Source organism: Macrobrachium rosenbergii, chromosome 53 (assembly GCF_040412425.1).
Source record: "Macrobrachium rosenbergii isolate ZJJX-2024 chromosome 53, ASM4041242v1, whole genome shotgun sequence".
Lineage (NCBI taxonomy): Eukaryota > Metazoa > Arthropoda > Malacostraca > Decapoda > Palaemonidae > Macrobrachium > Macrobrachium rosenbergii.
Window position 1 is genome coordinate 20,873,574 of NC_089793.1, and position 24,548 is coordinate 20,898,121.

Below are 24,548 nucleotides of genomic sequence, written 5' to 3' on the forward strand. Positions count from 1 at the left end.
AAAATCGAGGGAAAATGGGTCAGTCTAAAGTGGTTTAAGAATTTAAGACTGTATTTCGGCATTTAATTATGTTTAAAGCACTGATGTACATTACGTCCGCGTCATGACTGCTTGGCAGCGGAATAAACAAACAAGCAAAATAAAGAGAGCAATTATTTCATTCCGCCACCGAGAGGGCTGAAGGCTTCTCCTTTCAACGATAAGGGAAGAAATTCATAAATTGGATAATGCAAAGGAATTAGGCACCATCAGCAACTGCACCGCCCATTCACGTCTAAAAGAATATTTCTGAATGAAGGAGAACGAGACAGATCTGGGTTAGCTCTGGTGTTCAAGGAGCGATTCGCCCAGTCCTTGCTCCCCATATTTAAAACGGCGTAAATAAGGAAAAGCAGTTGCCTAATGGGGGCAAAGGGTAAGGAATGAGGCAAAAAAGGATGCTGAGGGGTGTCATGACCTTGATCTCGAAAGCAGCACTCCCCACCCCATCCCTTCCACCCCTATAACCACCCATTCTCTGTCATCTGACTTTCGGGTTCGATCATTCAGGATGAGGTCTTAGAAGGCATCAAGATTTCATTGAACGGATGAATATGGGCCGGTTACTTCTGATATAGCTTCGGCTCGTTTGGACTGTTAGAGTATAAATGGGTAAAGGTGGGAGGAACTGGCTTCATGGGTACCTCGGCTAAACAAAGGCTCCCCCCAATCCACTCCATCGCATACCCTCATTCTGTTTTATGCCCGCCCTCTAGTTTTCATCCTTGCGCCCTTAGTTCGACTCCGACCATCAGTTACGACGGATATCCCTTTCCCACGTCTCACCACTTGAGCTTGTTGATGTGAAAAGTCTCGGTTAAATCGAGTGTCAAGCCACCAAGCTGAGTTGGCAGCCGTTTAATTCGTATCAAAAGAATAAGCCGATACAAAGATAAGTTTTGAACAGTGATTAGCCTACCAGTCTGATTCTAAATGACCTCAGTGCACTCTAGCTCTGTTTGAAATTGCTTGCAACGGGATAACTGAAAGTGGAAGCCGCTTTTAGAGCAAACACGTTTACGAAAATATGCAACACTAACTTCTGTGACAGCGGAATGAGCCGGAAGAAAACATGAATATTAGGCTACCTGTAGAGTGCCTCGCTACAAAATTTTCGTAGAAAAGGGTCAACGCGTAACTCTGTTTGGAAGTGCCAGAAGCGAGAGACCAAGGAGTCTGCAAACAAGAGAGGGGACAGACAATAGCTCAGAACGCCATTATCCGTCGCGATGGCTCGACTCGTCGGTAACTTGATCGTGTCAGCGATGTTAACCTGGTAAGTTCGTTTTCTTTTCTCTCTTTGCTCATTCTAGGCGCCGAAGGCACAAGTAACTGAACTGTTACGATGGCTCTTTCAATTTTGTTCGTGAGAAACAATACTCTTTCGAGAAACGAGTTCAACATCAGGAATCTTGAAAGTTTTACTGAGTGTGCGAGGTGTTAGGGTACCTGGCTGTAAAGCGCTGTTTACAAAAGCGTAGTCTTCCTACGAGCTGGAGAATTGGCAGTGTGTACGCGGCGGTAAATAATCATCATCTCGCTGTTCTTTAAAGCGAGTCAACGGCAGAGGTGAAGAGAAAGAATCGGAAGTAAGAGACGGATCTCTCAGAGGCGTATAAGTGTTTAATGCAACGAAAGATATTTTGTTCATCTTTTCCTCGGGCTGCAAAGTCAATACGCCTTTGGTTATTTTATTTCGTTGGAAAGCATGAACTATTTGCGCTTCATTTGAAATGCAAACTCAATTCGAAAATAAAGAAGATGGAGGTAATTGTTGGTTCTTGAATAATTTCGCTCGTGTGCTCAGGCAAAGAAAAGTAAACAGGGGAGGAAAATTCCGACTAAAAGTTGAGAAATTCAGATCCCAGCAAATAGGTAGGAAGGTCATGCAAGGTTGCTTGCTAATTTTCAGAAATGACTAATTGAACATTAGCCTTTATAAGTGACGGAAAACAGTTACCGTTGTGAAACTGTGAAAACAAGTGACTCTGGTAAGTTTATACATTCGTAAACCTTGATTATGCCTTGAAATATAAGCGTGCGCGCCGGCACACACACACACACACACACACACAGACTCGCACACACAAGCACACACACACACATATATATATGTATATGTATATATACATGCATATATATATATATATATATATATATATATATATATATATATATATATTGATAAATGTTTATAGACATATTCTTTTCAAGGCATACTTAAAGAATATGAGACTATTAACATTATCAATATATCTATCTCTCTATCTCTATCTATCTATCTATCTATATATCTATGTCTATACACACACATATTTATATGTGTGTATGTGTGTGTGTATATGTATATGTATATATATATTTATTCGTGATATCCTTAGCTGGGGACTTGCCTCTTGACCCTCTGTTATATTGCAATAATTTCCGGCGCCAACGCATACACTGCAGCTAATTGCAAAATATCAATGATAATGAAATGAGAAAGGTCAAAGTGTCGTGCGATGTCTACAGATTTTCTCACCTGAGAAAAGTGACAACTTTAATAAGAAAATGATAAGTCGCACGAACCGACGCAAGGGAGAATGACATCGATGCGCTTTCCAACTCGATCTGGACCAGGACTGCGTATCTTGAAACCTTATGCTTTCACCTTTAAATGTTCCTCCTGAATTAATTCTAAATTACCCGTTGGTATTGATAAGAAAGTTTATAATCATTTCAGTCTTTCAGTCTTTGGTTCCTTTTAATTTTTTTTTAATATGCTCAGATCCATAGCAACTTGTATGAGAAAAGGAAAGGAAAAACATGTTATCCTCTATTCCCATATCGGTTCAAACTATTATGTGTTGCATTATTTTCTTTTCTATTTTTCTATTTGAGAGAGAGAGAGAGAGAGAGAGAGAGAGAGAGAGAGAGAGAGAGAGAGAGAGAGAGAGAGAGAGAGAGAGAGACTAAAAATCATGGCTGGATATCTGTGTGCATCTTAAAGTTATACATGCGTTTAAGAGACAGAATTTCTGTTTGATACCGAACAACCGAACGGGTTTAAAAGCAAAATAAATATTCTTCCCTGATCTGTGTTGCTTGACAGCACACGGAAACTAATAGTTTGTTGGTACTGAAAATAAACGAGCGATATTGGCCATTTTACAATATTCAAGGCTGACCACATAGTTTCAGAGGAAAACAATAATTGCTTTTCATTTTATTCCGGCAAGAAATAGGTAGGGTTGGTCAATCTTATTTTGCAGTATGAAAAATAATGCGAGAAAATCATGAAAGAAACGGCTTAAAACATTATTTCTAAAAAAGGCAACATGCTGCGGATGATAAAATAAATGTAAAGCAAGCGCAAAGAACTCTAGGAATGAGTGTCATGTGAACCTTCCCTATGGGTTGGACTTTAAGCTAATGATGTTTTCGTGACTTACTTACTCTGTAATGGCTGGTATAAAGGATCAAAGTGACCGCCGTGTGCCATCTAATATTAATCAAAATGGAGAGAGGTGAAGAGTGATGAAGTGGATCTTCAGCCTTACTGTCTTTAATGTGTTGTCTTTGACAAAAAAAAAAAAAAAAAAAAAAGAAATTAAATAAATAATGTCATTGGCTAAAGACCGTTTCACAATGTATGGGTTTCCCTAGCTGCAACCCCTTTCGTGCCCTTTACTGGACCTCCTTTCATATTCTCTTTCTTCCATCTCACTTTCCACACTCTCTTAACAATTGATTCATAGAGGGGTTTTCCTCCTGTTAAACCCTTTAAACTTTTACTGTCGACTTCCGTTTCAGCGCTGAATGACCTCATTGATTCCAGTGCTTGGCCTTTGCCCTAAATTCTATATTCAATTCAATTCAACAATGTATGGGTTGCATTATCAGGTGAAATATAGCATCCTTTTATCGTTTGTTGCTTTAGAATTGGTACCGTTATTTTCAAGCCTGACACTGTCCGACCACACCCGCAGATACACTCACTAACACATAAAAGTAAGAGTAAATTTGCTGAATAAGAAAATGGGCAGTAATCTTGGGACTGTGTAATGTGTGACGCTTTCACCTGATACAGTGTAGTACACAGAAAGCGCCTGCAGTTAATAGATGGTACAGAACATGTGTAGTTAGAACCCAGGAAGATGGTGTAATGGTAATTATATTTGCTTGTTAGAAGTGAACGGTAGGCAAAAGATGGAGGCTATTGAGATGAATAGTGTGCCCAGTGTATCGAGTAAGGATGGTATTCTCTAGACCTTGGTTGACAGGACGAGACCTGAAGGTACCCAATACATGTAGTGGAATGCATATTATAAGTAAAAAGTGATTTGAATATTATGGGAGAATAACAATGAAGGGTGTCAAGTAAGGATGGTTAACAGGACGAGGCATGTAGGCATCCAATACATGTAGTGAAATAACATTCTAAGTCAGTGTGCAAACTTGTTGTCTTTCTCCTTATTATCAGCATCCACTTTGTTCTTGATAACTTTACCTATTTACTTCTGTGCAGGAAAGGTATTTTTGAAGCAGCTGCTCCTCGATCCTATACACCTTTACTTACAGCTACAGTTAGTCAGCTTTACAGCTTCACTGCTGAAATCTGACTCAGCTGACGCCTTTGGCAGCTAGTCATGGATTTGCTTATTACTATTTTTCCATTAACAAGTTCTGAGAATAAATCAGGATGTCCGGAGACAAACGGCCGAGTGCAGACGAGCAGTCAACTTTACTCTCCCTAAAATTTCAACAAAGTACCAAATGGGCAAACATAAAATTCCGCCTCTTCGACGCTACTAGTTCTCCCCAAAAAGTGCAGACTACATACTAGAGTTGATCCCAGACACCATTTCCATCGGATCATTGGCTCAATGCTCAGGGCAAGAGAATATCTTATGAAGACCTGCATGCATTTCTGATAATCATATTCTCATCTCCTAACTACCTGCACCCAATTATTCCACGACCTGCTAAACAACCTGTTGGGTGATGTGATGGCAAGGGCAGCCTAAGACGAACTCGACTCTGTTAACACTCTTGGAGCTCGACATACTGTAGATGGGAAACCCAAGAAGCTCGACCTCTCAAGAAAAATTTAGCCCTGCCATCTCCCAGCCAACATCCGAGAGGATGTCAATGGCAGACCTCCTGAGCTTGCTTGAAGCTCACAAGGCATTGCAACATACTGCCCACCTGTCAGACAATTTATGAAGGTGGACTCTATAGCAGAAGTGTGACTAAAAATTTACTCTCAACACTTTACACTGGAATTTCATTTCAGGCTGAATGAAACTCGTGAAAATGGTTTGCCGGGGGTCTTCTCCCCAGAAGGGCTCCTCTCTTTCTCTCTTTCAGTGAAGCTGAAATAAATTGTTTTAAAATGAAACAGTGTTTTCCTTTCTGCATGGCGCGACTGGGGTTGTGAAACTCACTTCCAACTCTTGATGCTTCTGGCATGTAACCTGCATTACCATATATCTGATGTTACGCAATCATGGTCAGCTCTGGCAATCTGGAAACATCTTGCGTAAACAGATTACGCAAAACCTCTAACAAAATCGTAATTAACATGCTTTTAGACACAAACAAAAATACAAAATTTCACTAATGACTTACTGAACAAATGAAAATTGAAGATTTCATTTACTGTCAAAACTGCAACAAAACACTGAGTTTGAAGGATATAGAAATTAAAAATACATTGTAATTTATGTTGTGTGACAGGTTTAGGAAATGAATGATAAATCAGAAAAACCATTGGAAGAAATATTTAATTAGTAAACTGTTGTTTTGGGTGGACCAATAAACTTCGGTTCTCAGCGAAAAATATTCCGAGCTAATAAAGACTGGTAATTTTATCTAGAGAACGCAGCACATAGCAGAAAGGGGATCTTGCCCTTGACAGGGAACGAGAAGAAGGAACATTTTGAAAATATTTTGTGTTTGCACAGATCAAGTGGTTGTTGGGTAGATGAAAAGAATTAAGGACAGGCGTTAAAGAGGACAAAGTGACTTTCAAGGACGCAGTTGGAAGTCAAATGATTGCATCCAAGACTCAGCTGAGTAGGATGTTAGATGTGTTGGGGCCCAATTTTGGTTATTCGGTTGTTTTGTATATTTGGCCAAGATGTGATTAATGATATTACTACAAGACAACAGTCCGTTAAAAGGTATTTTACTTTGTAATATACAGTAGTGCTGCATTATCATATGTATTCAGGTTTTTCTATAACTTGCCCAAGAAGTTCTCGGGAAACTGTGGACAGCATTTTCTGACATGGTCGTTACTTTTTTTTTTTTCCACTCGTCAGATAAAGGGTTCAAGTTGCTGCTGTTTGTACTTCATTGACTGTGACTTCTTCACGTTAATGGTGCTTCAAGGTGTGGGTATAACGTAAACCTTTCAAGAAGGACGATGAATAGTTTTTATTCATTGTACTGCAAGGTTAATTCATTCAGTAAAATGTCACTCGTGCTGACGGCGTTAGCTCACTCTGAGGTTTCAAGCAATTTACTGTCCTCATCCAAAACCTTCGAAGCTGTGCAGGTCTAGTCTGACCTACTTTAATTTTCTGGTCGGTTTGCTTTGGTCCGAAAGACAAATTGGACGGAACTGATTTGTCTGACTCAATCTTTGCGGCGAATAATAAAATTGTTGGGACTTTTAAAAGATTTCCTTTCCACAGAAAATGATACGAACATTTTACCAAGCTATCAGTCTAGTTCTCATCCACTGCATGAGCTGATATAGGATCTACTGAGAGTTTCGTAAATAATCTCTTGCTTTATCACGGATGTGTTTCAGGTAAAAAAATATACTATTTTGAAGTTACTGTTATACATGAAACTATTTTCTCTTGTTTAATGACTCAGTATACTATTACATACACAAAAAGTTACCAGATGAGATGATGGAATAACAGATGGAATGTGTCACTTTCCAATAAAAAAAATTATAGTCACTAAACCAGCATCGGCTTGCTGTAATATTTTTCTTGTTCAATAATGAATTTCCTGACAATCTCATACTGGAAACAAAAAGAAACATGTTTTTTATTTATGTTTGTCAGTTTTCATTTAAAAATGGCCATGGCACCCTCATAACCAGCGTTACTTCATGATATGACGGGCCTTATCAGCTTTATTCAGCGTGACCCTCTAATCTCCCGTATAGCCCATGATTGCCAAAATTCAACCCTATTATATTTTGTCTACACCAGGGAGAGCACAGCGGCCGTTTCCCCCAAAAGTTTTGCCATAACGAAGAGTGTTATAGACCACTGACCTCCATCTCAGAGGTATCGTTCTTGAAATGGAGAGCCATTTTGAGGGGCTCTGCCGAGCCTTTGAGATTTTGCTCACTAAACGAACTTTGTGACAGTAATTTGATATGCGAAATGATCAGGATGGGATTATTGAGAGATAGTCTGGAGACAGCTGATACTTTGTTCTTTGCCATTGCGTTATACACATACACACACGCTCACACACACACACACACACACACACACACACACATATATATATATATATATATATATATATATATATATATATATATATATATATATATATATATATATATATATATATATATATATATATATATATATATATATGCGTGAGTGTGTGCGTAATAGACAAATAACTGATTACCTCTCCTTATGATTAGTGCACTGTTTTTTATTTTATTTTATATGTATATACATATACACATATTTATATATACATACCACCATACATACAAACAAAAACACACACATATATATGAATGTGTGTGTGTGTTTTGTTTGTTGTATGTGTATGTATATAAAAATATTTATATATAATAAAAAAGGCAGTTCACCAATTTCAAGGAGAGGTAAATCAGCTATCAGTCCAAGGTAGAAGTCTGAGTGACAAGCATTGGTGTCTAAAAGAGAACTCACGGCAGGTATAGAGGTGTGGAAGAGGACTCGGAGTTTAACGGATGAACAATCTATTTGACAAACAAGGATTCAAGAATGATTATGATTTGGTCGTCTGAGGCTCTGCCAGTATTTCTTAAGCATCATATTTCATTTTATGTTTGCATTTGTTGACGCGTTCTCTTTTATTAAGGAATTCTGGGTTCAGTAGTTTAATTCATGTTCAGATACTGAGAACATAATGAGAATTTATTCGTCGTATTTAAAGTAATTAAACTTCCTTATTTTTTGGCGTTTCGAAAACCCACAAAGAAGATTTACCTTTCAGACCAATAGTTTCATGTGCGGGAGCATTTAATTATAAAATTTCATAGTGTCTACACCAGGGACGTGCAGAGAACTTTTACAGGGCAGGTGCTCAAGTGAAAAAAGGGGCAAAATATAATGAATGAATATATAAAATATACATACAACTTCTCAATATTCCTCTCAACTTCATTTAAACTAGGCATTAATAATTCAAGAAAACAATAAACATGACATTATCACAAAGGGGTGGCTAATGCCTTAGATGAACATGCAATATACTGCACTGACTACCTGCAGCAATAGAGCTTGGGAATATATTTAAAGAAAATTATATTATTTACAAATAAATAACAAAAGAAAATGATCAATCAGTATGATTAATACAGAAGTTGCCAACTGTGATTCTTATCATTTTATATTTATAAGAGAACCCTCCTGTGTGCCATTTCTTTGAATATGTTGATAACCTCACTGTTGTTGATTTTGATATCCTTTTCAATTGCTAGCAACAAAAGATCAGATAGCCTCTCCTCACTGCACTGGCTACGCAGCTTAGTCTTCACAAGCTTGAGTTTGGAGAAGGTCCTTTCCACTGTTGCAGTTGTGACAGGCAGAGTGGCATAAATTGTTAAAAGTTCAAGCATAAGTGGAAATATTTCCTGAGTATTGTTTACCTTCATCAGGTTGAGCATTGAAGCTGCAGTGTTCTGTGGATGGCAAGGAAATGAGGAATAAAAAATCTTCAATTCCAACTGTAACTTGTCTACTTCTTCTAGCTCATAAAACTGACATAATTTTTGTAATGACTCTTGAATGCTTCTTCATTCACAGGTTCTTTCCAGTTATCTTGGACTGTCATGTAATGGAAAGCCTTTAAGATACCCCCTTGTTGTGTTGTCTCCATCTTTAAATCTTCTTTGTAGCTCTTGAGATATTTTATCTAAAAACATATAAAATACTCTCACGCGGTAGTAATCATCCAAGGTCTGATATTGCTGGTCCTCAGTAGTAGCAGATGTAGCACTATACTTGTATCTTTCAGGCATTTTCCTTCTTCTGCCTTGTCCAGGAATCACAGAGGGGAGGTTGATGGCCATAGATTCAGCTCTGTCTTTGACTTTTGTAAAAATCTCTTGAAACTTCTCATCATTTCTTAACTCTCTCAAGCTTTGTAGCACTCCATCCACAATTCTATAGGAAGCAGCTAAATCAAGGTCTTTCAGTTGTAGTGCATTAGATGCATAGGCAGTTTCTTGAAAAACTGGGGTAGCAATCTCAAGACAAACAAGAAATTCAAAGTTAATATCTTTTCAGCAATATTGAGGCCTCCCTGCTGACGTGTCAGGAGGATCCTTTTGCACTATCTCTTCTAGAAACTGCTTCAGAGCTGGGATGACCTTCTTCATAGTTCTAAGAGCTGATTCTCTGCAAGCCCATCTTGTGTCTGATAGCTTCTGAAGTTCAAGTGGGCGATCTTCTGATACATTGCTTTTGGATCTCCATGAATGCAGCATGCCGTTTTGAAGAGTTAGCAACAAAAGCATACAATTTCTCCACCAAGCTGAAAAAAGTTATAAACTGAATACTTGATTTGGCACTTTCAACTAAGACTAGATTTAGGCAATGTGCATGACAATGTACATAGAGTGCCTTTGAGGGTTCTGTCTCTGGAGTCTGGACTGCAATCCGTTGTATATTCCACTCATATTTGCTGCCCCATCATATCCTTGCCCTCGCATATCATCTATGTTTAGGTTATTTGCATTAAGCATCAGAGATCACTTCTTTCTCCAGTGCCTCACCAGTTGTTGATTGAACATTGAATACCTGTATGAAACGTTCTTTTATTTTGAAGTCATGAACATACCTCACAACAAAAGAGACCTGTTCTGTATGTGAAACATCTGTTGTTTCATCCATGAGGATGGAGAAGACCTTGCTCTGGTGAATTTCTTCTAATATCACTCTTCTAACTGAAATGGCCAAAGCCTTGATCAGGTCATTCTGAGTCCTGTTTGAAAGTAGTGACACTTAGGGTCTTTTCAGTATATCTTGTTTTTCTTTAATTACATCAAGGTGCAATTGAACAACGCTGTCATACTTGCTAAACATTTCTACAAGTTCAAGAAAATTTCCTCGATTTTCACTGGTAGAGATTTCTCCGTCGCCCTAAATGGCAAACCTTGTCTTGCAAGTATAGTGTGATGGAGATCAACCTGTCTAAAATTTCTCGGTTTCTCTGCTTCTTGTCTCTAGCAGCTTGTACTTCTCTATTTGCTGTTTCTAATGCAATATCTAATGCTTGGCTCTGGAATCCTTTCCATCGAACCATACCAATCATGTGAGATTCTGAACCAGCATGCTCTTTTATTTTCTCTAAAGCTGTCCTCCAACGGCTTATGCCCTCTGATTTCAAGCTACTGGCCACCTGTACCTTTCCTCAGTCAAAAACAGACGACAGCTGAAGCAGAACATGGCATCTTTCTGAGGTGAATATTCTAACCAAGAGTTCTTTTCATACCATTTCTTCTGAAACGAGCGTCCTTCTAAATTCTTGGGATATGAAATTACAGGTTGACAGGGACCATAATTATTGCAGAGTTTGATAAAAGATTCACTAATACGTATCTTATAAGTAACAACATGTGCAGGATCATTTGGATATTGTAATTCAGGTAGCATGGAAAATGGCTCTTCAACATCAGTCACTTCGGCTCTTGCTTCAATCTGGGGCTCCTGTGGAGCAACTTGCTCTTCTAGGTCATCTACACTGTCTTCTTCATTTGGCTCATCGTCTGCTTCCATATCTTCAGTTTCTGATTCTTCGCCTCCTAGTCTCCTCCCGGTCCTCTGAATCCTCCTCCACTTGCTCAGATATTGAAGCTGCCACTCAGGTCTTCATCCAATCATAAAAGTTCTGCTACCTTTGGCAGCATCTTGTCTGCACTGTTCCTGTTCCTTTTTTCTTCTCTCCTTCCGTGGCATACTCAAGATGATTAATATAATAAAATCTGAATGGAAAGACAAATGTTACAGTATTCAATATTCCAAGATATCTAAAGGGATATTATAACATAATAACATAAAATGATTAAAGATGACACAAAAGCCAAGGAAGACGGAAATTCGGCCTCATGATGCTGGATGTTGAAAAAAAATTATATATATATATATATATATATATATATATATATATATATATATATATATATATATATATATAGCCCTTAAAGGTTATTTTGGTTAATACTTTGAATATGTTTATAAAATGAGTCTAGAAGCCAAAACCATTACCTTGGCCAAAGCTAGTCCTTAAATTCAAAGATAAAAGAAGAAAGAAAGAATATATATATATATATATATATATATATATATATATATATATATATATATATATATATATATATATATATATATATATATATATATATATATATTTGTGTGTGTATGTAATTTGATATATGCAAAATCGTGACAAAAATGATAGTGTTCAACCCACAAACTCCGTCTTCACCCCATAAATACCCCCCTCATCAACTGAAAAATTATAATTACCAACACCCCAATAGTACGTCTGTAGCCTGTAGGCCTAGGTCTGTGTGTAGTAAAAGTGTTGTCCTGAAATGTTGAAATATGTAAAGTCTTTGTGTTTTTTTTTTATAAAAATAACGACACCACTTCATTTCAGCACAACACTTTATACACGTCACTTTGGGAGTTTCTGAAATCACTATAATAATCGTCAATCCTTTGAAATGAAATTTAAATTACACTAACACCACACCATCCTTAGCCTAGGCTACATTTCACAAAATTAATTATGAGGATATTTTTCTGTTTCTTTAACACACTGTGCCATTTTTCTTATTATAAATGTTATAACAGATGTTTGTTGAATGAAACATTGATTTTAGTTGTAAGTGCAGAAAATATAGCCCATGTACAAATGATAAACAAGGAATACCGATTAAAGAGCGTTGTTTTGCCTCCGTGATGTGTTAGTGTTACACTGTTCCCTCTTCCCTAGCAGTATAGCCATTAGCCAGAATGCATAAGACATTGCAAAGTAGGCCTAGTTTGAGCTTACGCAAGAATACATTTATGTGATATATCTATAAACTATAATATATATATATATATATATATATATAGATATATATATATATATATATATATATATATAGAGGAAAAAATTTGTTCAATAATGAAATTTTCTAATGTCTCTCATTTGTAAGGGACCCACTTGACTCCTGGAGAGCTGGCAATATTGCAATTCAGCCACTGGCCCACACTGGCCATTCTCATGGTCTATGACTCTCTTTAAGCTCTTGTTTATTATTATTATTATTATTATTATTATTATTATTATTATTATTATTATTATTATTTTTTTTTTTTTTTTACTCAACACAGCCTTCTGATAGGCTGGTATTTCCAGTCCAGATCCGGGATTATTATTATTATAATTATTATTGACACAAAAGGGCACTTTTCAATACATTTGCGAAAAGGGGCAGGGGCTCGAGCACCCCTAGCAACCCCCCTCTGCACGTGCCTGGTCTACACTACACCCTCTCTTCACTATTAGGCACGTTTTCTCCCCCCTACGTAGGAAAAAAAAAATTAAGTATACCTTAGTTTAACCAGACCACTGAGCCGATTAACAGTTCTCCTAGGGCTGGCCCGAAGGATTAGACTTATTTTACGTGGCTAAGAACCAATTGGTTACCTAGCAACGGGACCTACCGCTTATTGTGGAATCCGAACCACATTATAACGAGAAATGAATTTCTATCACCAGAAATAAATTCCTCTAATTCTTCATTGGCCGGTCGGAGAATCGAACGCGGGCCCAGCAGAGTGCTAGTCGAGAACGATACCAACCCGTCCAATGAGGAACCCCTCCTGCGCAGGACATCTAGAAGCCTTGCCAGAAATTCAAAGAATCTCGTATATCCTACAGAATGTTAAACTCTAGATTTCGAGTGCCTTTTCACCGAAGTACCATAAAAATATGCCTTAAAAATGTTTGTTAGAGAAACTAGTAACTTGTTCATACTATCTCCCACTAGCCTCGGATAGCGCAACATAATTAGCAAACCTGTCTGTCCATGTATATTCATTCGGAGAAACTTTCTGCAAAGTCCAGTGTTTGCTAATTTATATAAGAACTTTGGAACGGTGATAATAAATTCCACAGAGCCCCAGGACATGGTTTGGATGAGACATGAAGGTGATATTTTAACTTTCTGTTATCCTAGTTGAGGCGATTTGAAGGAACCTTTCTCCAAATTAAACAGTTTAAATTCTAGGTAAAAAGGAAAACAGATGACAAATTCCCTTGTCTAGACGTCCTAGTCACGAGAGAATAACATTTACTGTCTACAGAAAGCCCATTTTTGCATTATGCAGCATTCAGCTTTTCAGTTGGCGTGCAATTTATTCTAACGAGCACTTGGGATTTGCTCTCCACAATATTTAGGCTAAGAATTTGGCTTGATTCATACAGAGCTATCATCATAAAATACCCCGACCATGTAATTGAGAAAGTGATCCACAAATTCAACCAAATTCGCTATAGCACCCCACAAGATAAGCCTATAGAGACAGGTAGTCACTGAATTAAAATTCTATATCTGGAGAGTATTTAAAAAGTTAAGTCAGACTCAATTACGTTCAAAGCCTTAGTTTATTTAACAACACCGATAGTATCAGTAAAGCTGTAGTTAAAATTCAACAAATCAAAATCCTACACACACACACACACACACACACACACACACACACACATATATATATATATATATATATATATATATATATATATATATATATATATATATATATATATATATATATATATATTATATATACATACACACATACAGTACATAAACAGAATACACTATACTTACAGCTTTATAGCTAAATTGCAGTTTCACTGTTAATCAATTACTTTATTCCACAAATACCAGTAAATATAAATTTTATTCGTAACGCAACTAATATTTCATCCTGAATTCAAACAGTAATAATAAATGCTCGAAAGAATGAGTTATGGGGGGAAGAAGGAGACTTAGCTATTATATATAGTTCTTTTATACGTCGTACCGTCTTCGAGCATCAGGAAAGCGAAACCCAAGAGATTGGGAAGGGCGGGTGGGGTTGGGGGGGCGGTTTGGGGAGGGGCGCGGGAGAAGAGAAGTATGGGATCAAGAGGAAGGAACGATGGACACGAAGCACACTGAATATATTTTAGAGAGAGAGAGAGAGAGAGAGAGAGAGAGAGAGAGAGGAAGTGGCATCTAGTAAGCAGAGCGATGAAAGGTGACAAAGAGGACAAAGTTGTGTAGATTTTGATAAGTGGAAATGATAAAACGAGAGAGAGAGAGAGAGAGAGAGAGAGAGAGAGAGAGAGAGAGAGAGAGAGAGAGAGAGAGAGAGGAAGCGGCAGACTTGTGTAAATTTTGATAAGTGGAAATGATAAAATGAGAGAGAGAGAGAGAGAGAGAGAGAGAGAGAGAGAGAGAGAAAGGGAGAGAAAAGAAGGCACAGACGATTGAAAAGAGGACAGAATTGAAGATGTTGATAAGTGGAAAATAAACGAGAGAGAGAGAGAGATAAACGAGAGAGAGAGAGAGAGAGAGAAGAGAGAGACCTAGTAAGCACCCTAGTAAGCACAAAGGATGAAAGGTGACAAAGAGGACAAAATTGTGTAGATGTTGATGACAAAAGAGGAGAATGATAAAACGAAAGAGAGAGAGAGAGAGAGAGAGAGAGAGAGAGAGAGAGAGAGAGAGAGAGAGGAAGTTGCACCTAGTAAGTAAAGCGATGAAAGATGAAAAAGAGGACAGAATTGAGTAGATGTTGATAAGTGGAAACGATAAAAGGAGAGAGAGAGAGAGAGAGAGAGAGAGAGAGAGAGAGAGAGAGAGAGAGACTCGATTCATCCGCAGGCGCACGCGCACCGGAGGTCGTTATTCTCCTTTATGAGGGTGTCAGTTAGAATGAAACGTGAAAGCAAACAAAACGGGAAGAAATATGATCATGCTATAATGGCATGGGAAAGCCATGAATACATCAAGGCCCGCTGGAGATGAAAAGGAGATAAGGCGAGAGGAAACGAGGTGGAGGAAATTAGCGAAGGATGGAAGACATTAGAGAATAAAAAAAAAAAAAAAGAGTAAAGGAAGGAAAGTTTGGAAGAGAGATAGGCGATTGAACTGGAGGAAATGATTCCCCGGCGATAAAAACTCTATTAGGAACTCAATAAAATTCATAAAGTGTCATTTGGTCATGAGAGATAGCACCGGGGTCTATCAGGGTGCCCTGTCCCCCCCTACCACAACACCCACTCTCTCTCTCTCTCCTCTCTCTCTCTCTCTCTCTCTCTCTCTCCGTGGATCGTTCTCTTCGCCCTTCACTCAAGCTTTTAATGGACAAAATTTCTCTTTTATATCCAGAGACAGTCTTATAACTTTTCAGCTCGCAGGCCAAAGATGGATTAGCCAGGCTCTGACAGACTTAAGAAAGAAGATGAAACGAGAGTTTATCAAAGCTAAAGTGATTTTTTTTTTTTCAATTTTTTGTCGTTCCTCTCCATTTAATTACTCTGTCATTTGACCCTAAGGAAATTTAGCGCAGTCTTCTAAAGTCATGCACGTGTGCGCTTGAAAAACTAGAAGCCGTATTCTTTTCTCAAAAATGAATTACACGGCAAAATAAGTTATGGCACGACTTCACGGATGACTGAATGTATATATCATACGTTTTAGAGGTTTTCTGTTTGCTTTATTGCCAATGCTTTCCTGTTTGTGACTTGACAAGGACAGACGGAAAATCTAATGTTTTCTGGGTAGTTTTGTGCTTTTAATATGAAAGAGATCAAGACGATCGTTTCGTCTGGTCTGTCTGTCTGGCCTGTCTCTCTCTCTCTCTCTCTTCTCTCTTATATATATATATATATATATATATATATATATATATATATATATATATATATATATACAAATATGTATATATAGTGTATATACTGTATATATATATATATATATATATATATATATATATATATATATTATTAACATATTATATATATATATATTATATAATGATATATGTATATTATATATACATATATATATTATATATATTAATATATATGTACATTATACACACACACATACACACACACACATATATATATATATATATTCATATATATTCAGTGCAGAAATCTTAAAGTGATTTTCGTCATATAACAAGAACAAATTTTTTGAGTGGAAAGATCTACCTAGGCTGAGTTTTCTTCTTCATGGTTTCTCTTTAGGAATTTAATACCTTCCTGCGGATGGAAAGAAATAGGGTCTCATTTTCCCAGCCCAGAAGGCTCAAGGCTTACCCGCTGGGTCGAAAAATGTGATAACCTTTGATTAGCGTGGCTGTTTCCAAGGAAATCAGGGTGTTTTTATTTCATATATATTTTTTTTATTTTCACGTTATTTTCATGAATCCGCGTCTAAATTTTCTGTAATTTCAAGCGCAGACTTTAAAGGGGTTTTGCATATATTTCATACCAATTTTTGCAATTCTCATTTTTCCTTTTTCGTTTTCTGTAAAAGAAAACTGTTGTGTCGGCTTTGTCTGTCCGTCCGCACTTTATTCTGTCCGCAATTTTTTCTGTCCGCACTTTTTCTGTCCGCCCTCAGATCTGAAAAACTGCTGAGGCTAGAGGGCTGCAGATTGGTAGGTTGACCATCCACCCTCCAATCATCAAACATTCCAAATTACAGTCCTCTAGTCTCAGTAGTTTTTATCTTATTTAAGGTTAAAGGTAGCCATAATCATGCTTCTGGCAACGATATAGGATAGGCCACCACCGGGCCATGGTTAAAGTTTCACTGGCAGCGGCTCATACAGCATTATACCGAAACCACCTAAAGATAAATCTATTTTCGGTGGCCTTGATTATACGCTGTAGCGGCTGTACAGAAAACTCGATTGTGCCGAAGAAACTTCGGTGCAATGTTTACTTGTTTGATAGGCATGCAATGTTCATTCCATGAAGAAAATTTTGTATTATCAGTGAAATAAGAATAATAATTTCCTGATCTCTTACATATGTTATATATTATCTGTCACCAATCAAGTGAGTTTTGTGAGGCGATCAAAATTGCTTTTACAAACTAGTGAAGTTTGAGCAGAATTTATGTCTGTAACGGATGGTGGAGTGGCAATCTCATAAAAAGCTGGGTGAGTAATGCTCGGACATTCATCATTTGTATTCTATCTGACAAACTATCATGAATTGCAATGCCGGTGTTTCAGTATTTTCCTGCGACTCAAAATATAAATCATTGTTTTGGTCAGAACATCGAAACGAATGTCTCTTCTCGTTTAGGGAATTTTAGATTAGAATCTTTGAAAGTCTCAGTGACCAAGCGTTTAAATGAGGTCCAAGAGATATGAGTCGCTTGCAAGCTTCGTTATCAATTCCGTACTGAAAGGTGGACTAACGCGAAAAATAGGTGAAATCACATTTCGGAATTCGGAAGATTTTCCCAGTTGCGGGGATAGTGCCGTCAGTGCACCTCATGCGGTGCACTGTAGGCATTACTTAAGGTTCATTGCAGCGTGCCTTCGGCCCCTAGCTGCAACCTCTTTCGTTCCTTTTACTGTACCTGCTTTCATATTCTCTTTCTTCCATCTTACTTTCCACCTTCTCCTAACAAATGTTTCATAGTGCAACTTCGAGGTTTTCCTCCTGTTACACCTTTCAAACCTTTTACTGTCAATTACCGTTTCAGCGCTGAATGGCCTCATAGGTCCCAGAGCTTGGCGTTTGGCCTAAATTCTATATTCAGTCAATCAATTCGGATGATTTTGAAAATCAGTGAGAACTTGTTTCGTAAAAGTCGTCCCTGTCTAGACAGATGCATCGCATATTTCCAGACCGCGGAATTGTTTTCTCTTGACTTTATATCGTGAAGCAAATGAATTTAGCTCACTTTTCGTATTAAAAATAATGCTTAGATTTCTGGGCTATGGTGGACGAGAATGCGATATTCCCCCACGCCACTCATGACAAAGAATGAATTTTTCTGTCTGTGAATCTAATGGGAATACAGGAATTCCTGAAGTAATGTTATTTATTTGCTATTATCTCGTTGATAAGACTTTCTCATCTAACGCTGTAGAGTACAAATATCTTCATATATTCAGGAGTGAAACGGATGTAAGAAGGAAATACTGTATGCATTATGATCAGCCATATATGATGTAGATTGTTCTTCAAGAAGCAAGGACCTGAAAAATTTATCGTGAAAATTAATGCTAAAAGTATACTGAAAACTTGAATAAAGAATATTCTTTGGTATATTGAAGTGATTTCAGTCGTTTTAAGGTACCTTGCTCATAAGAAAGTTGTAGGATCTATCTGTCTGAAATATAATGCGATTTGTGTAGAACTGAAATATACTTACTTAGGGGAAGAGACCAAACCATAGAAATTGATTGCGTCTACGCCCCGAAGTGCTACTGTAAACCCAACTTCCTCCTAAGCCTTATCAGCATCTAAACTTTTACCTCTCTCTCTCTCTCTCTCTCTCTCTCTCTCTCTCTCTCTGGAAAACACAACAAAGAGAATGATACCTGAATTTCTTCTAAGCTTTACCAACATCTAAGATTTTACTTCTCTCTCTCTCTCTCTCTCTCTCTCTCTCTCTCTCTCTCTCTCTCTCTCTCTCTCTCTCTCTGGAAAACACAACGGAGCGAATGATACCTGAATTTCTATTTGGAGGAGATGAGATTTAGAACTTATCACATACATCCGGCGTAAACAAGATAACGACGCGGAAATAAAATTGGGTTTTTTTAAAACAAAGGACAAATAGGACGTAATAATCCTGACTGGAAAACGGTAAACATTGCTCTTTCCATTTCTGACCAAAACAAACACAGTGCTGTATTCTTTTCCATAAATCTCTAGCGATATGTAATTTTTTGAGGGGGATATGTGATTGTGCGAATGTTTGGTCATGAGTAGACATTTTATCACCTTTAGGATAATTTTCATATTTTGAAAATAATTTGTTTTGTATGATGTCAATGAGGTTCATTGTTATGGTGCCAGTATTTATAAGCGTATATATCAATTAATAGAATAAAATTAAAGTTCCCGCTTAAAATATGTTCTTCCAGTTTTGATGAATGGTTTGACTGAAAGTATTTCAAATTATTTATAAGAAACTTTAGATTTGTGCTCTAAAACTTTCATCACAAATAAATGGTTATAATTCATTGTCCCAGTAAGTGTTATTAATATCGTATTCTAATTTTGTGATATATTTAGGATTACAGTTTTTACAACATGAAGTCCTTTGTATTGCATAAAAGAGTGGAAAGCATTATCTCTGCAATTTTGCACTGTTGATTAAGAATTCTATAAGATTGTTTTGCATTTGTTGTGACGTCAACCACCTGAATGATGTCTCGCTTCCGAACTATCAATCATCACACTTATAGTCTTCTGTCGCGCTCAAGTAGGCAAGGTCTAGTGAGTTCGGTAATTTCTGTGTGGGAACAGCGCCTTCATCCATAAGATAAATTATGACAGCTAAAGAGTTGGGCTACTGTAGCCTTTGTCGTGGGAGGTTTGAAATCCCCCTTACCCACCTTCTCTTCCGAGGGGAGGTCCCTTTGCACACAAGGTTAGTCCCACTAGGCCATGGAGTTGCACTCTAGTAAGGGGGAGCTTGAAGGCAATCATCCTGAAACTAATTCCAAAATAAGCTACTGTGTTTCTGTCCTAATGCTGAAGCTCTGCAATTAGAGGCAATTTATTATATATAACCAATGAAAACCGTGCCATGTGCAAACATAGGAATTCCACCTTCATCTCACAATAATACCACTGCCAATGTCATATGTGCTTTACATAATTTTCTATTATTGCTACTTAAGCTTTGTAAATATCGAATAGCTATGATAATGTTAAGCCTCAATCTTTTCCGTCTGGATATTGGTACAACAGGTTAACCATCACCATATAACCATTCAGTCACTCATAAAACAAGTAAAAAATGCGCCGAAGTTTCTTCGGCGCAATCGAGTTTTCTGCACAACGTGTAATCAAGGCCACCGAAAATAGAGCTATCTTTCGGTGGTTTCGTTATAATGCTGTATGAGCCGCGGCCCATGAATCTTTAACTACGGCCTACAGTATATCGTTGCCAGACTCACGATTATGGCTAACTTTAACCTTAAATAAAATAAAAATTATTGAGGCTAGAGGGCTCCAATTTTGTATGTTTGATGATTGGAGGGTGGATGATCAACAAAACAATTTGCAGCCCTCTAGCGTCAGTAGTTTTTAAGAATCTGAGGGCGGACAGAAAAAAGTGCGGACGGACAGACCAAGCCGGCAGAAAACTAAAAAGCAATATTCAGACCACAGACCACCAAAACATTTTACAAAACGTTTTAGTTGATTTTGTCAAGATCTTCTGTATTCCCTTGGGTATCATGTGCAGTTTTTGGAAACACTTTCAGAAAGCCACATTTTCCTTACTTTCCCAAAACATCACAAGCGCTGTTTCATAACAAGATCCTTATCCACAAGGACATACGTACACATACACACACACACACACACCACGTAAACCCACGCCGCTCTTCTTCTACGAACTTTCTTGCCGAGTCCCTTACTCTCTTAATCAGAATTCCTCTACGCAGTTCTTTCTGAGGACAAGAACCACGCCATTCTCCTTAATTTGTGCTCTCTCCTTTATTGCCTTTCCCTTACACAAAGGGACTATAATTATCCTGCACATTCTTTTGGAAACATTTCTCTTATTGAGACATACCTCACATTTTCTCTTCTGTTTTCTATTATTATTATTATTATTATTATTATTATTATTATTATTATTATTATTATTATTATTAACCAAATGCCATATAGAAGGACTTCGATAAAATGTCGTGAATCTCTGGAATATGGGTGAAAATGAAGGACCTAAATCAATTTTTCATGTTTTCCTTAGCATTGTCAATTCAAAACTTGCTCATCACATGATAATTCATTTTGTACATCTTTGACATATAAACGGGAGGCATTTTCTCGAGATGTAACCGAGTACGGGACCTTTCCCCGAAAAAAGCGGGCTGCCATATCTAAAACCCCAACCATAGAATTTTCTTGAAAATAATCTGATTATGTTTTCCACACCCAAATTACAGTCAAAACTAATATATTCCTAGTCTAACCTAACCTAGGGGCATGACAATAAAAACCGGGGCTGGTACACTATCAGGCATCTCAGGAATTTGAGAACGGGAGCAGGAGTTTGATTGTAAATAATGACGCTTGCATGCGATGGTGGCGGTATATGTTCTGGGATTTTTCTCTGGATGTTATTATTATTGAGTTTTACTTGTCAGTTGAACACGCGTCCAACCACGAAGGGTAAACAATACAAACATTATTTTCCGAACCGCGAAACGAAGAAAAGGATGGACTCGGGTAAAGTCAAGAGAGACAAGCTCTACCCAATTGGGTGGGGTCACCTCCCACCTGGGGTAACTACGTAGGCGATGACGTATCTTAGAGGTAACTTTTTGTTACGGCAACTCACCTGTTGACGCAATAAGGAGGTAGACAAAGCTCCGAATGCATGGGGGATTTTGGGGGAAGGGAGCAGACCTTCTCTTTCTCTTGGCCTTGGACTCGGGAAAACGGGGGGAGGGTATATATGTACGAATGACGAAGCAACTCCATAACCTAACAAACGAAAGAAAGCTACGTATGTATTCGATATAATGTCCCCGAGCGACTTTCTCCCAGAAAGAAAGAAAGAGGACGAAAGGATGAAATGGGAAAAGATTCAAACTTTTATTATCAGTGGAAGTTAACTTGGTAAAGTTTGCGTTGCTAAGCTAATCAATATTCATCCTGCCCCACGATTTTCTCTTCTGGGAGAACAATAGTTTTTATCATAACGCGACTCCATAATCCCGTAAGTTAAGGTGAAATTTCCCCAAATGAAAAAGTTCAAAAGTACACCGGTGCCTTTCTCTGGGATTACTACACTTTCTTTCTTTCTTTTTTTTTGCCCTTTTCCGTTTTCCTATTTTCTTCCTCTTCCTCCATTATTCTCCTTCCCTCCTCTACTCTTCCTGCAGGTCTGCTTCGCCTTCTTCATCGCCTTCCCTCACGATATTTATCTTCCCCTTTCGCTTTCCCTCGATTTTTTTTTGACGTTGCAGCGCCAGTTAAGTTAGTCTATAAATTCACTTTCCTCTATCTCCTTTGACATTGCTTCCTCTTCTTACATCTTTCTACCATCGGGCTTTCTTTCTCTTGTTATTTTTTTTTTTATATTTTACAGATCTTTATAACGCTACGGTTAGACACAATTTAATTGATTTTCATTCTGTTACAGATACTCCAATTAACTCTATGTAATTCTTTCCTATTAAGCCCCAACAAATCCGGAAAGCGCGATGTATTTCGTATTGAAGATGCCTTTAATGGCAACTTAAAAAAAGAATTACGTCGTTACATTTATTGATAAAAAATCGTAATCACGTCGTGAAAACAAGTCACGGAAATTGTATACATAACAGAGAGAGAGAGAGAGAGAGAGAGAGAGAGAGTTTTACCATCTTGCGATGGAATATTATGATAAATATTAGCTAGATGAGAGAGAGAGAGAGAGAGAGAGAGAGAGAGAGAGAGAGAGAGAGAGAGAGAGAGAGAGTTAAACTTACTATCTTGATATTGAATATTATGATAAACATTAGCTAGATGGGAGAGAGAGAGAGAGAGAGAGAGAGAGAGAGAGAGAGAGAGAGAGAGAGAGAGAGAGTTTTACCAGAGAGAGAGAATGAGAGAGTTTTATGATAGATATTAGCTAGATTAAACATCAGCTAGATTAGAGAGAGAGAGAGAGAGAGAGAGAGAGAGAGAGAGAGAGAGAGAGGAACACTTCGGCGATAAGGCTAAAGAGGTGAAGCCACTTTCCTTTCCCACCCTTTTCGCTGGCAAAGCTCCCCTTAATCGCTTTAGCCTGTTATCTCAAATAACAACCTTTGCAACGGCCCCCCAACTCGGCGTTCTCGAAAATACCAAGCGAAGAAAATATATGGGATAAGTTCACTTTCCGACGTCGAAAGTTTAAGAAGAGGAATCCTGAGAAGATACACAAAGGACCTTTGTTTGTGTTTTGCTTTGTTTGTTTTATATATATATATATATATATATATATATATATATATATATATATATATATTATACATATTATATATATATATATATATATATATATATATATATATATATATATATATATATATATATATATATAAGGTGTAAAAGATTTAAGCGAAGTGTAGGAATGGACTGCATACGACTAAAATCAGTTACCTTTAATGGCATTTGATAGTAGGAATAAAGAGGACCTTCAAAATGGACTGGAAGAATGGAACGACACCCTAACAAACAACGGTAATGAAAATCAGCAAATAAACAAGTAAAAATGCTCTAAAGTTTCTTCGGCGCAATCGAATTTTCTGTACAGCCGCTACAGCGTATAATCAAGGCCACCGAAAATAGATCTATCTTTCGGTGATCTCGGTATAATGCTGTATGAGCCGCGGCCATGAAACTTTAACCAAAGACAGGTGGTGGCCTATCCTATATCGTTGCCAGAAGCACGATTATGGCTAATTTAACCTTAAATAAACTAAAAATACTAAGGCCAGAGGCTAAAATTTGGTATGTTTGATGACTGGAGGTGATGATCAACATATCAATTTGCAGCCCTCTAGCCTCAGTACTTATTAAGATCTGAGGGCGGAGAGAAAAAAGTGCAAACGGACAGGCAAAGCCGGCACAATAGTTTTCTTTTACAGAAAACTAAAGAACGGAAATCATGCTATTATCAAGAAAATCATTGCAGGGCCAGTCTTTACATCAGTGTAGAAAATTCAAATATCTAGTCATTATGTTCTGTGAAGAAAATAAGTCAGAATTAGAAATATATCGTCGGATCAACATATCTGATAACAACTTGTATCGACTTTATCCAATGATGAAAGATAGGAATATACCAAGGAAAGTAGTAAAAAAAGATTATGTTTACCACTATACTGAGACTAGTTCCGACCTGTGGCCATTTAATTTGGTCATTAACATCAAGAACAGAAGCCCAATTCAAGCAGCTGAAATGAAAATACTCACACCGATAAAGGGTGTTACAAGGTTAGGCAGAATACGAAATGAAGATATTATGAGTGAAC

The 24,548-nt window shown here is 37.5% G+C and overlaps 1 protein-coding gene across 2 annotated transcripts in view; it reads left to right on the forward strand.

Annotated features, from left to right (window-relative positions):
* The first annotated feature begins 300 nt into the window (after positions 1 to 300).
* Positions 301 to 24,548, forward strand: part of LOC136834347 (glycine receptor subunit alpha-3-like) — a 148,047-nt gene continuing 123,799 nt past the window's right edge. The window contains exon 1 of one of the 2 annotated variants that reach the window (XM_067096857.1): positions 301 to 1,315. In XM_067096857.1, the coding sequence (XP_066952958.1) occupies positions 1,269 to 1,315 (47 nt within the window). In that variant the 5' untranslated portion in view covers positions 301 to 1,268. The remainder of the gene's footprint in view (positions 1,316 to 24,548) is intronic. The other variant, XM_067096855.1, reaches the window with a different exon arrangement.